The sequence below is a fragment of the Fundulus heteroclitus genome, chromosome 13 (assembly GCF_011125445.2).
Source record: "Fundulus heteroclitus isolate FHET01 chromosome 13, MU-UCD_Fhet_4.1, whole genome shotgun sequence".
NCBI classification, from domain to species: Eukaryota; Metazoa; Chordata; class Actinopteri; order Cyprinodontiformes; family Fundulidae; genus Fundulus; species Fundulus heteroclitus.
Window position 1 is genome coordinate 8,840,323 of NC_046373.1, and position 13,810 is coordinate 8,854,132.

Genomic DNA, 13,810 nt, shown 5'->3' on the forward strand with positions numbered 1-13,810 from the left:
TTTTATGATGTACTTGTCTTGATTATGTTTTACTATAAGGTGACCTAAAGAAGCTCTAAAGATGGCTATAAAAATCTATTGTTATTATGTCAAGCAGATTACGGGAATCATTTGCCATGCTCCCATAAAACAGTTCTTCTCTTCACCAGGTGTCAGACCTGATCATCCCGACCATAGAGACGGCTCGTCAATTGTTTTTCCTGCGCACCTACCTGGCACATGAAGTACCCATGCTGTTTGTGGGACCCACAGGCACTGGCAAATCTGTCATCAATAAAAGCTTTCTGGTAAAGCTGCCTAAGGAGCTGTACATACCCAACTGCATAAACTTCTCAGCCCGCACCTCAGCTAACCAGACCCAGGACATCATCATGGCAAAGCTGGACAGACGAAGAAAGGGTGTGTACGGACCTCCCATGGGAAAGAAGTCTATAGTCTTTGTTGGTAAGGACGCTAGCCTCTGCGAAAATATCAGTGCTGTTAAATTGTGGTTTTATTTATAGAGACATTGATTGTTTTCCCCTCCTGTCCAAAGATGACTTAAATATGCCAGCTAAAGAAAAATATGGTGCCCAGCCTCCCATTGAGCTGTTGAGACAATGGATCGATCACCACCACTGGTATGACAAGAAAGACACATCTGTTCTGAACATAGCGGATGTGCTGTTTATGTCCGCAATGGGGCCTCCCGGTGGTGGGAAGAATGACATCACAGGTATGTTGAAATAAAAGTAGCCTGTTCTGTATATAGACAAATATCTGTCAGAGGAGTCAATAACAAAATGTTTAAAATGCCAGGCCGATTTACCCGACACTTGAATATCATCTCAATTGATTCCTTTGACGATGAAACGCTAACTAAGATATTCAGTTCCATTGTTGATTGGCACTTCAGCAAGGGGTTTGATGCATCTTTCTTCAGGTAAATTCTTTTTATTTGAGGTTGTTGGACATAATGCTGAAATTGACATGAGTGAAAAACTTACAGTGCCTTGCAAACGTATTCATATAAATTGAACTTTTTCCCATTTTGTCGCATTACAACCACAAACGTCATTGTATTTTAACTGGGATTTTATGCTAGAGTAACTGATCTGTGACTCTGGAGCCTCATCAGATTTACCACTGACCTCTTTCAACTGCTTCTCTGATTAATACTCTCCTTCTTTAGTTGTTATGAAAGGCTTGTAGTTGTGCCATACTCGTTCCATTTGTTCCATTTGGCAATAAAACAACATTTGGGATATTGTTTTATTTCCTAGAACTTCTTCAAACCTTTTTCACAAATTTATGCTTTGGGTGTTTCTTGGTTTTGGCGATGTTGTTTGTTCACTAATGTTCTCTAACAAACCTCTGAAGCTTCTACACAACAGCGGTATTTTTTTACTGGGATTAGATTACACACAAGTGGACTGGTTTTCCAATTAGGTGACTTTTAAAGACGACTGATTGTCCTGGATTTTATGTAGGGGTGTTATAATAAGGGGACTGGCATATCCAGGCTACACTTTTAGATTTGTAGTTGAAAACCATGCACCAGTTTCTTTCCACGTTATGGTGAATATGAATTACTTTGTCTAGTCTGCTGCATGAAATAAAAAGACATGTAAGGTTAGGGTTGTAATGTGATAAATGGGAAAATGTTCAAGGGGTATGTGAATAGTTTTGCAAAGTACTGTCTTTTCCTGTCCTAGACTTGGCAAGATCATGGTCCAGGCCACCATGAGCGTCTATAAAACCACTATTGACAGCTTTCTCCCAACCCCTTCAAAGTCTCATTACATTTTCAACCTGCGAGACTTCTCCCGGGTCATACGAGGTGTGCTGCTGGCTCCACCCTCACATATGCAGGTAAGATAACGCAGCAGGATGTCTTTTATGTCCCTCATTCATATGTGTCATTAGATGCACGCATTCTTTTCAGGATGGCGATAAGCTCATCCGGCTGTGGATTCATGAAATCTACCGTGTTTTCTATGACCGACTTATTGACAATGCAGACAAGGAGACGTTTTTTACCATCGTCAAAGAGAAGACCTCTAACTGCTTTAAGATGAATTTGGATAAAGTAAGTCATTGAGCACTAAACAAAAAAAAACCTTACAAAACATCTTTTGCGTTTAAATGTTACTGTCTTCTGTTTTTTTTTTCTAGCTCTTAAGCCATCTGAGCCCAGATGGCACAGTGATAGATGAAAACATCCGTAGCTTGTTTTTTGGTGACTACGCCAAGCCTGATTCTGACAATAAGGCCTATGATGAAATCACAGATTTGAATGCTTTGCAAGAAGTGATGGAATTATACCTGGAAGAGTACAACAGCTGCAGCAAGGCGCCCATGTCCCTCGTGATGTTTAAGTTTGCCATCGAGCACATCTCACGCATCTGTCGTGTGCTGAAACAGGACAATGGCCACGTTCTGCTTGTTGGTATCGGTGGCTCCGGCCGCCAAAGCGCCACTAAGCTGGGGACGTTCATCAATGATTATGTGCTGTTCCAGATTGAATTGACCAGAAACTACAGCACGTCGGACTGGCGGGATGATCTAAAACGAATGATGCTCAAAGCAGGCATCGAAGGGAAGAGTCTTGTCTTTCTGTTCAATGACAGCCAAATTAAAGATGAGGCCATGCTAGAAGACATCGACATGCTACTTAATACCGGTGATGTGCCAAACCTTTTTGCAGCTGATGAGCGCGCAGACATCATTGAGAAATCACAGGGTATTGCACGGATGGAAGGCAAGAAAATTGATGCAACTCCACTCTCGGTGTACAACTACTTCATTGACCGAGTAAAGGCCAACCTTCACATTGTTCTGGGTAGGCACTTTTAAATGTCAGTTTTGATACAGATTTGGCCTACTAGTTGTAACTGGAAATGTATTGTTTTGATAGCCATGAGTCCGATCGGAGATGCATTTAGGAACCGTCTGAGAATGTTCCCCTCTCTCATCAACTGCTGCACGATTGATTGGTTTCATGGATGGCCAAGTGATGCTCTGGAAATGGTTGCCTACAAGTTCCTTGAGGATGTGGAAATGGAAAGTGACATCAGACAGGAGTAAGAGGATGGCAAATAATGAAAAACATTTTTACAGGAATTTTAGAGAATGAAGTCTGCTGTGATGTTTTTCTCTGTTACCAAGGGTTGTAGAGATGTGCAAGACCTTCCAGACAGGTGTCAGGGAGATGTCTCAGGTTTATTTGTCCAGATTAAGGAGACACAACTATGTCACACCCACCTCCTACCTCGAACTTATTCTTACCTTCAAGAGTTTGCTAAATGTTAAGAGGAATGAGGTGGACATGGCAAGGAACCGCTATATTGTTGGTCTCCAGAAGTTGGAATTTGCAGCATCTCAGGTAATGAACTCCAACAATGACAAGAGGAACAAGAATAATAGATGTATTTATTTGAAAAAGGATCATGTGTATTGATGAACATGATTAGACTCAGTGAATGTGCCAATAGCAAATTTTTCACTTGTACACAGGTTGATGGCTTAGCACTAAAGAAGAAATAAAATGAAAGATAACACAGGCAAAGATTAAAGTCAATAACGTCTGACCCATCAAAGCTACATAAACTAGACACAAAACAAAGTAAAAGATTCAGTAAATACACAAAAGTTGAAAATTGTTCACAGTGTATATTGTTAGTTAGATTTTTTCCCTAGATTTTTTTTTACTAAAATAAAAAAATCTGATATTAAACAATAGACAAGATTTTATTAAAAAGACAATCATATACCTGATTCAGGTCTAACATGAGAATCAAACATTGTTCTTGGTCACTTTCTCCATGTTTAAAAATCACTGAGTCATCTACCTACATTTGACCACTAACATGTGCACAGACATCTATTAAATGATCAATAATACCTACAGTATGGAAAAATGGATCAAAAACCAAACCATGTGGTACTACAGGGTCCCTTATAACACTGTATCTTATTAGGTTTCAGTGATGCAGCAAGAGTTGACAGCTTTGCAGCCAGAACTCATAGAGACTTCAGCGGAGACGGACAAGATGGTGGTCAAGATAGAAGCTGAAACAATAGAGGTTGATGCTAAGAAAGAACTAGTTTCTGCTGATGAGAAAGTGGCTAACGAAGCAGCTGCTGCAGCCAAAGCCATTAAGGTATACAGCTAAATATATATTTTACAGGCCTTAGTAAAACCATACCATATCAATAATCTGATGTAAACCTGTTGTAGTGTTTGAATACATTTTAATACTTTCTGGTTTTATTCCAGGATGAATGTGAGGGAGATCTAGCAGAGGCATTGCCTGCACTGAATGCTGCCCTTGCTGCCCTGGACACTTTGAAACCTGCTGACATTACAGTTGTTAAATCCATGCAGAATCCACCAGGGCCAATAAAACTGGTGATGGAGTCCATCTGTGCTATGATGGGCATGAAACCTGAAAGAAAACCTGATCCTAGTGGCTCAGGTAAGATCACATCATACAAAGAATAATTTTTAATCCAATCCATCCTATTGACCAATTGCATACTTTTACAACATTCATTAAAATGACTAAGCATATAGCTTAAATAGTATAAATAACTATGCTGCAGGTAAGATGATTGAGGATTTCTGGGGTCCATCTAAGAAACTCCTTGGAGACCTAAAGTTTCTGGAAAACCTAAAGGCATACGACAAAGACAATATTCCTCCTCCATACATCAAGAAAATCAGAGAAAAGTTCATCGACCACCCTGACTTCCAGCCTTCTGTGATCAAAAATGTGTCGTCAGCTTGTGAAGGTCTCTGTAAATGGGTACGGGCAATGGAGGTGTATGAACGCGTAAACAGGGTTGTAGCCCCCAAAAAGGAGAGACTGAAGCTGGCTGAGGATGAATGGACTGTACAGATGGAAATGCTGGCTGTGAAAAAGGCTGAACTAAAGACAGTTGAGGATCAATTGCAGAGCCTGAACGATGACTTGAGTGCAATGATGGATAAAAAGAAAGATTTGGAAGACAACATTAAACTGTGCTCTGAGAAGCTCATTAGGGCAGAGAAACTGATCGGAGGGCTGGGAGGTGAGAAGGATCGGTGGACGGAAGCTGCGAGACAACTGGGCACCAGGTAAATAAAACTATAAATAGACTGCATGCTTGTTTATGTTGTTAACTATGCCTATTCCTCTTCCATGCTTTTGTTTTTCACCAACAGATACATCAGTCTGACCGGTGACATTCTACTGTCTTCTGGGACCGTTTCGTACCTTGGGGCTTTTACGGTGGATTACCGTAAAAACTGTCAGGAGCAGTGGCACAAACTGTGCCAAGAAAAGAAAATCCCTTGCTCAGATGACTTCACCCTCACCAGCACTTTGGGTAACCAGGTTGCTATCAGGGCCTGGCACATTGCTGGACTTCCTGTGGACTCTTTCTCCACAGACAATGGCATTATCGTGTTCAACTCTCGCCGATGGCCCTTGATGATCGATCCTCAAGGCCAAGCCAACAAGTGGGTCAAGAGCATGGAGAAGGCCAACAAGCTTGCCGTAATCAAACAATCAGATGGAAACTATGTGAGAATCCTGGAGAACTGCATCCAGTTTGGAAACCCGGTCCTTATGGAACATGTTGGAGAGGAGTTGGATCCAGTTCTAGAGCCTGTGTTGCTGAAGCAGACCTTCAAACAGCAGGGGGTGGAGTACATGAAAATCGGAGAAAATATTGTGGAATATTCTAAAGACTTTTTGTTCTACATGACCACTGGGCTGAGGAACCCTCATTATCTCCCCGAGGTAGCTGTAAAAGTCTGCCTGCTGAACTTTATGATCACTCCACAAGGTTTACAGGACCAGCTTTTAGGGCTTGTGGCAGCAGAGGAGAAACCAGAGCTGGAGGAAAAGAAGAACAAGCTCATTTTGGAGAGCGCTGCCAACAGCAAGCAGCTGAAAGAAATCGAGGATCAGATCTTAGAAGTCCTCTCCTCTTCCAAGGGCAACATCCTGGAAGATGAGACCGCCATCAAGATCCTATCGTCTTCCAAAATACTGTCTGAGGAGATTTCTGAGAAGCAAAAAGTCGCCAGCATCACTGAGAAAGAGATTGACAACACCCGTATGGGCTACCGTCCTGTAGCCGAGCACTCTTCCATCCTATTTTTCTGCATCTCAGAAATGGCTAACATCGAACCCATGTACCAGTACTCGCTGACATGGTTCCTCAATCTCTACCGGTATTCCATATCTGAGAGTCCAAAAAGTGATGTCGTGTCTGAAAGAATAAACAATATTGTTGAGCACTTCACACTCTGCATCTACAATAATGTCTGCCGCTCCCTTTTCGAGAAGGACAAGTTGCTTTTCTCCCTGCTGCTCACGGTAGGCATCCTGCAAGGCAAGGGCCAGGTCGACGATGAAGTGTGGCGTTTCCTCCTAACTGGTGGCATTGCCTTGGATAACCCTTATCCAAACCCCGCCACCGAGTGGCTTACCGACAAATCTTGGTCAGAGATCGTCAGGGCCTCCAAACTTCCAGACCTGAAAGGGTTTTTCACTCATGTCAGAGACAACATCTCCAAATGGAAGGATCTTTATGATTCGGCAAAACCCCACAAGGATCCGCTGCCCGACCAATGGGATGGGTTAGCAGGACTATATCGAATGGTGATAATCAGGTGCTTCAGACCAGATAAACTGGTTCCGGCTGTGCAGGATTTCATAGGGGAGAACATGGGACAAGCTTACATCGAGCCGCCCACCTTCGACCTGGCAGGGAGTTACAAGGACTCAAACTGCTGCTCTCCTCTCATTTTTGTGTTGTCGCCAGGATCTGACCCTACAGCAGGTAATAATGCACTCAAGAGTATAAGAGTAATATACATAGAGCTAAAGTTTTGGATGCAGAATCCTTACATGTCGGGTTGCTTCTATAGTACTGTTGAAGTTTGCTGATGACCTGGAAATGGGGGGTAGCAAGATCCAGACCATTTCTCTTGGTCAAGGACAGGGTCCCATTGCAGCTCAGATGATCGACAAAGCCATAAAGGAAGGCACTTGGGTGGTATTGCAAAACTGCCACCTGGCCACCAGTTGGATGCCCACTTTGGAGAGGATTTGTGAGGAAACCATCAACCCAGAGAGCACACATCCACGCTTCAGGTACACGGATTCTCCGTACAGGAAAGGAGGCGTTCTAATTGGCGCCTATGACTTTAAAAATGTTCTGTTCTTTTTAGGCTGTGGTTAACCAGCTATCCGTCGGACAAGTTCCCAGTTAGCATCTTGCAGAATGGGCTGAAGATGACTAATGAACCTCCCAAAGGAATTAGAGCCAACCTGCTGCGCTCCTATCTCAGTCACCCAATCTCGGACCCCGAGTTCTTTGACAGCTCCAAGAAACAGACGATTTGGCAGAAGTTCTTGTTTGGTCTGACTTTCTTCCACGCTCTGGTTCAGGAGAGGAGAAACTTTGGCCCCTTGGGTATGAAATAAACTGTTGTTTTTTCTATTGTTTTTAAATCAATCAAAGTTTAAATATATTTTGTGTTTCTTCATTAATTGCTTTCGAGTTGTGGGTCAATTCACTCACTTCTCCCGTGTTTAGGATGGAATATTCCCTACGAGTTTAATGAGTCAGACCTGCGAATCAGCATGAGGCAGATCCAGATGTTCTTGGATGAATATGATGAAGTTCCGCTGGAGGCGCTCACATATCTCACAGGTGAGTGTCAACTCAGCTCAACCAAACGGGAACCAAAGGAAATTCTGGGAATGAGGGTTATTGTTGCACTTTAATGAAGCATTGCTTTATACCAGTGGTCGCCAACCAGTTGATTGCGATCGACTGGTAGACCTTTGAAACATTCCCTGTAGATCCCGATGATAGAATGGACCAGGGATGCGCGAGCTGAAATCTGTAATGGAGTCTGACGGTGTTTTTTCCCCACACCATAAAGATGTGTAAATAAACATTTCCTTCGTGAAAATTACAATCAAAAACTGCAAATTTAATAAAGAAATAAAATGTATTGACATGAAAATCTATTTATTTTAAGTGCAGCCCTGGCCATTTCATGTTGTTGTCTAACAACTTATTTTTAGATACAGAACACACAAACACTGAATTCAAACTCAATCCTTTATTCAACCAACTTTTTACCAAAACTGCAAGTTTTTAAAAAAGAAAAAAGAAAGCGTGCTCTCTGAACTCTTTGGAGGGGGCGGGGCTTGGTTCCTGGATATGCGTTTGTGATTGGTTGGGAGGATGTAATGACTGTAGTATTAACCTACATGGCGAGAATGCAAAAGGAAGGAAAACACTTATTTTATTGAACTTTTTCATTAATCCTTTAATCATTTTTTTCTATCATCGATATACGTCTATCGATTGATATATGTTGTTATTGAATTATCGTCCAGCCCTAGTTCCTACCTACTTTATCAATGCACCTGCTGCAACACATTTGCAAAACAAAATAAAAAGAATTGTGTTACATTGTGGCTCTTCATAAACGAAAGGGATAACATTGTTTGTCTTGTTCAGGTGAATGTAACTATGGAGGCAGGGTGACCGATGATAAAGACAGACGTCTGCTGCTGTCCCTTCTGTCCACCTTCTACAGCTGGGAGCTGATAGAGCAGGACTGCTACCATCTGTGTGAGGGAGACGGGTATTATGTTCCAGCTCATGGGCCCTATCAGGTACTACCAGACTTCACATGTGTGTTGCTGATTAATATTTCAATGCAAGGGAGGGGTATCCAGTTTTATTAAGATGGATAGGTGCATTTCCTTGTTCATTTTGACCACAATAGATACGGGCCAGCATTGAAAGAAACAGCCAAAAGCAGAACAGTTCATTTTGCTTTCATGCAAAGATAAATAACTTTAACAAACATTAAATACAAACCTAGATCTGTAAAGGAAAAAAAAAGTTAAACATATTTGTTTTATGTGTTTGTCTTTTTCCAGACGTATGTAAACTACATTCGAAGTCTGCCAATTTGTGCTGATCCATGCGTATTTGGACTTCATAGCAACGCCGACATTACCAAAGACAACCAAGAGACTAATCAGCTGCTGGAAGGAATACTGTTGACCCTGCCTAGGCAGTCTGGTGGCGGTGCCAAGTCACCGCAGGTTTGCAATATGTTTCTTAACATGATCACGTAGTTTATGCTGTATGCCATCATTACAAAAACTGTGGGAGATTGCTAAACAGACATCCAATAGACTTAGACAACAAACCGCGAAATTAGAAAACAGGCGTGTAGAAATCAGACTCAACAATCCCTGGTAAATTGTCATAGGTAATTAGTATCTCATCTGCAGCAGATTTCTCTTCATTTAGTATAAGTACAGATTAGTTGCTCCCGGAGTCTGAACGCAATGGCTAGTCCAACCTGAGCCTAGACAAAATAAGCTTCTACCATCTTAACACAGCTGCTGTCTGTTTTACGTACGTCGTTTTATTATTTCCTGCAGCAACTCTAGAAGTACAACTTTGCACAGGAGCTGCTGGTCATCGTCTACACCGTCATTATTCAGTCTGTCCTGTGTCCATCCATCACTGTGCGGTTTGGCTCATCCAAAAAAAACGGACAGGTCCAAACTACAACCAACAGTTGGGTCTGCAGAGAGAATCATCAGGGCTGACCTTCGCTCCATCCAGTAGTTGTACAGGTCTAGGGTCAGGAAAAAGGGGCAGCTAGCATCTCTGCAGAACCCATACATCCTGGACACAAACTGTTTAGACTTTTAACTTTAGGTCTGTGCCACAGAGACAGTTTTAACTCCCTATAATATTCAAAGATTTTTTATTGTCACTTAAAAGAGACTTTTCCTGTACAAAGGAGTCCACTTTAGATGAGACTAAGCAAGAGTGTGTTTCTCCAAATCATAATTAGGGTAAAGCTTATAAACATGTACGGTTCTGCAATAAATCCTGCAGTCCTTTAGAAGTTTTGTTCCACCCATTTAACATTAGCCTGGAATTACAATGACAGACATTAAAATGTCTGTGTTTGCTCAACATCCTAGAAAAGCAATCATAAGCAAACCTGTCATTTATATCTGGTGACGCTTTGTGTTCTCGTGTTGCAGGAAGTAGTCGAGGAACTTTCCGAGGATATTTTGTCGAAGCTACCCGCAGACTTTGACATCCAAATGGTGATGGATAAATATCCAGTTATGTATGAAGAGTCAATGAACACCGTGTTGAGGCAGGAAATCATCCGCTTTAACAGGTACCACAGGTTAACCCCAGCTAACTCTGGCCCCTTGCAGTTACATCACAGAACATCTTTAATAGTTAATCTGTTTTTTCTCGTAGACTTACAGAGGTGGTGCGTGACAGCTTGGTAAACATCTGCAAAGCTCTCAAGGGCCAAATTGTTATGTCCTCCGAGCTTGAGAATGTCTTTAACAGCATGCTGGTTGGCAAGGTGCCAGCAATGTGGGCAGCCAAGTCATATCCCTCTCTTAAACCACTGGGGAGCTACGTGACTGACCTACTGAGCAGACTACAGTTCCTCCAAGTAAGAAAGAGGCTAGGCTTACAATGTCTTACCAAAATATCCATACCCCCTGAACTTTGCAGCCTTTTGTCATGTTCCAACTACAAACCTCCATGTGTTTTATTGGGATTCTATGTAATAAAATAGCCTTTCACAGACTACGGCACCAGTTTTAAACCAAAGTAAAATGAAACAATTTTCTTTTTTGTGTGTGTGTGTGTGTGTGTGTGTGTGTGTGTGTTTTCTTTCTTTTTTTTTTAGAAATAATCACAAGGTGCCATGTGCATTTAGGATTTAGTGAGTAAACACTTTTTAGAACCTCCTTTTGTTCCTCTTCTGCAGTCCTTTTGAAATATGTCTCTACGAGCTTTACACATCTAGTCACTGAAAGGATTTCCCATTTTCTTTGCAACATAGCTGAAGCTCAGTCAGATCGGCTGAAGAGCATCCATTTATAAATTCTCACTAGGAATTACTGTATGTCCGGACTCAGACTGGATCAGCATACTTGGCTCAAAACCATTTCATTGTAGTTTTGCCTCTATGTTTAGGGTCATTGTCCTGGTGAAAGGTGAACCTCCACCCTGGCCTGACGGTATTTGCAACCCCTCATATCTTTTTTCCTGGATTTCCAGGCTTTTTAATTTAGCTCCAGGCCTCTACCAACAACTCTTTTCAGGTTCCTTGTCCCTGTTATTGAAAGAATCTCCACAGCCTGATGCTGCCACCACCATGTTTCACAGTTTTTACCACACTTAACATTTTCCATATAGGCAAGAAAGTTCACTGTTGGTTACATCTAACAAGACCGCCTTCTTCCTCGTACGATCTCTGTCCCCAGCACTGCCACTCTTCTAGATTTGTTGAGCGCACTCATGATAGTTCTGTCAACAAATTCTTCGGCCTGTCCTGTTGATTTCCATAGCTCCCCCAGAGTCACCATCAGCCTCCATGTCGCTTCTCTAATGAATTCTCTGCTCGTCCGACCATTTGGTTTGGGCAGAAATGGACGTCCTGGTAGTTTTGTGCCGTACTCTTTCCATCTATCCGGTGTGATATTTGGTCTTCATCATGATGTTTGTTCACAGCTGTTCTCTAACAAACCGCTGAAGCATTCACAGAGCAACTGGATTTAATCTGCGCTTACATTAAACACAGGTGGACTCAATTTACCAATAAGGTGACTTCTGAAGGTTGTTGGTTACACTGGATTTTATTTAGGGTTACTAGACTAAACAGGTTTAAGTTCAAGCTCACCCCAGTTTTTGTCTGTACATCCTTCCCCCCCCCCCAACTTTATATTTGCTCTCTGTTGGTATATCACATAGACAATCCACTAAAATACATTGAGCTTTGTAGCTTTAAGTTGACAAATGCTAGAAACGTTAAAGGGGAATGAGTACTTTTGCAATCCTCTGTATAGCTTGTTTATTATAATGTCTTTGTTTTGAGTTCTAATATTGCTTGAAGTGTAAAACATATTCATGCCAAGATAATATTATGTATTATGATGTTGGTCTGTACAGGACTGGATAGATGATGGCCCACCCTCTGTTTTTTGGGTCTCTGGCTTTTATTTCACCCAATCGTTTCTAACTGGAGTGTCTCAGAACTTCGCCAGGAAGTACACCATTCCGATCGACTACATTGGTTTTGAATTTGAGGCATGTATTTGATTCCTAACTATATCTAGTCGCTTTTAGTCGTAATAATACTGTCCTATTCTATATTCATGTTCTCTTTCCTGTTCCAGGTAACCAAAGAGGAGACCTACATGGAAGAAAAGCCTGAAGACGGAGCATACGTAAAGGGTCTCTTCCTGGAAGGAGCACGCTGGGACAGGCAGAACATGGTCATTGGAGAGTCTTTACCCAAGATTCTCTTTGACTCTTTGCCCATCATTAAGCTCAGACCAGGAGAAATGGACAAATTTCTGCATGAAAACATCTATGTTTGTCCTGTTTACAAAACTAGTGCCCGTCGAGGTACATTGTCTACCACTGGGCACTCCACCAACTATGTCCTGTCCATTGAGCTGCCCTCTGACAAGCCACAGAAGCACTGGATTAACCGTGGGGTGGCATGCCTCTGCCAGCTTGATGACTAGGAAGCAGCCGGTTTTTTAAACTGCTGTTGACCTGCTCAGCTGTTGCACAAGCCAAAGAAATACATGTATTTGCAATTCAACAAAAAGTCTTTTTTTTTTTTTTTACCCCCCTTTGCAGCCAAAAAACAAGTTTTTGCTTTAAAACATACTGGTCACTGTATCAGAATCAGGCAAAAATCTTTGCCATACTCAAGTAGTTTTTCTCTTTGTTGTCGTCACGACTAGCTGTGGATATTTAGTAGACTTCAGTTGGACCAAAGTTTGTTACGTTCTGTAATCTAAGCTCTATTTATTCTCTTTTGAAATATTTATATGTATTATTAGTATGGTATTCACTTACACAGACACTTTATCAAGCCAAGATAGTCTTACTGGGTTTAAACTGAACAAACTCAGATTACGAATTTTTCTGCTTCTGCTTACGGACCTTGAAAAACACGCTCTATATCAATATTTCAATATTTCTTTTCCTAAAAAACACAGAACCGCTAAAATGTGGAAGGCAAAGTGTGCCATTATCTATTATTTGAATGTAAAATAAATTATTAAATTATTACTTAAATGTGGGATCAATTAAATATTTAATATTGGAAATAAATGTTTAGTTTATAAAAAATTGATTTAGCTAAACATGCTATTTATCTTCCTTTTTTTCCCACTTAACCACATATAATTATTTCTATATTTTGAACACTTTTTAATATTGCGTGCTGTAGTATTTCATACATATATTTCACATTTCAGCCTTAATCTTCAAAGTTGCTGCGCGGGGCCAAAACTATTCTATTTAAAGAATCAGTTTGAAGCTGGCTCCCAGTGCAGGCCAGACGTTGAATGGTGAGAATAAGTGATGAGTTAAATAATTTCATGGTACACAACGGTGCAGGATCCAAAGAAATATTTTAATAAACACTAATATATTTTGTATAGCCATAACATTATGAATAAATAAGCAGGTATAGCCTGTATAATATAAATCCACTTAGAAATGGTTGATGTTGACGTTTAGATTTTTTTTTAAATAAATTGTGCCAGCATTTGAGAATATTAAATTACTTAGGAGTTGTTTTGATGTTTGGAGCACCTAGTGTTCCTGTTGTACCTGAATGCAGCATGCACAGATGTTGGGGAATCCCATAAATCCCCTCTCATCAACGGGGATTCCTCTTTCAGCTGCATTTTACATGATTTAGGGAGTTTGTGCTAATTGGAAACTATAG

General features: G+C 41.2%; 1 protein-coding gene across 1 annotated transcript in view; it reads left to right on the forward strand.

Annotated features, from left to right (window-relative positions):
- dnah3 (dynein axonemal heavy chain 3) overlaps nt 1-12,870 on the forward strand; it is a 28,956-nt gene extending 16,086 nt beyond the window's left edge. The window contains 21 exon segments of the mRNA XM_036145005.1: nt 150-444; nt 536-715; nt 799-922; nt 1,695-1,851; nt 1,925-2,068; nt 2,155-2,821; nt 2,897-3,062; nt 3,148-3,364; nt 3,960-4,142; nt 4,259-4,457; nt 4,585-5,098; nt 5,186-6,813; nt 6,902-7,127; nt 7,205-7,449; nt 7,573-7,689; nt 8,512-8,669; nt 8,940-9,107; nt 10,071-10,213; nt 10,300-10,504; nt 12,010-12,147; nt 12,237-12,870. Of these exon segments, the coding sequence (XP_036000898.1) occupies nt 150-444; nt 536-715; nt 799-922; nt 1,695-1,851; nt 1,925-2,068; nt 2,155-2,821; nt 2,897-3,062; nt 3,148-3,364; nt 3,960-4,142; nt 4,259-4,457; nt 4,585-5,098; nt 5,186-6,813; nt 6,902-7,127; nt 7,205-7,449; nt 7,573-7,689; nt 8,512-8,669; nt 8,940-9,107; nt 10,071-10,213; nt 10,300-10,504; nt 12,010-12,147; nt 12,237-12,590 (6,228 nt within the window). The 3' untranslated portion in view covers nt 12,591-12,870.
- Nucleotides 12,871-13,810: the final 940 nt, after the last annotated feature.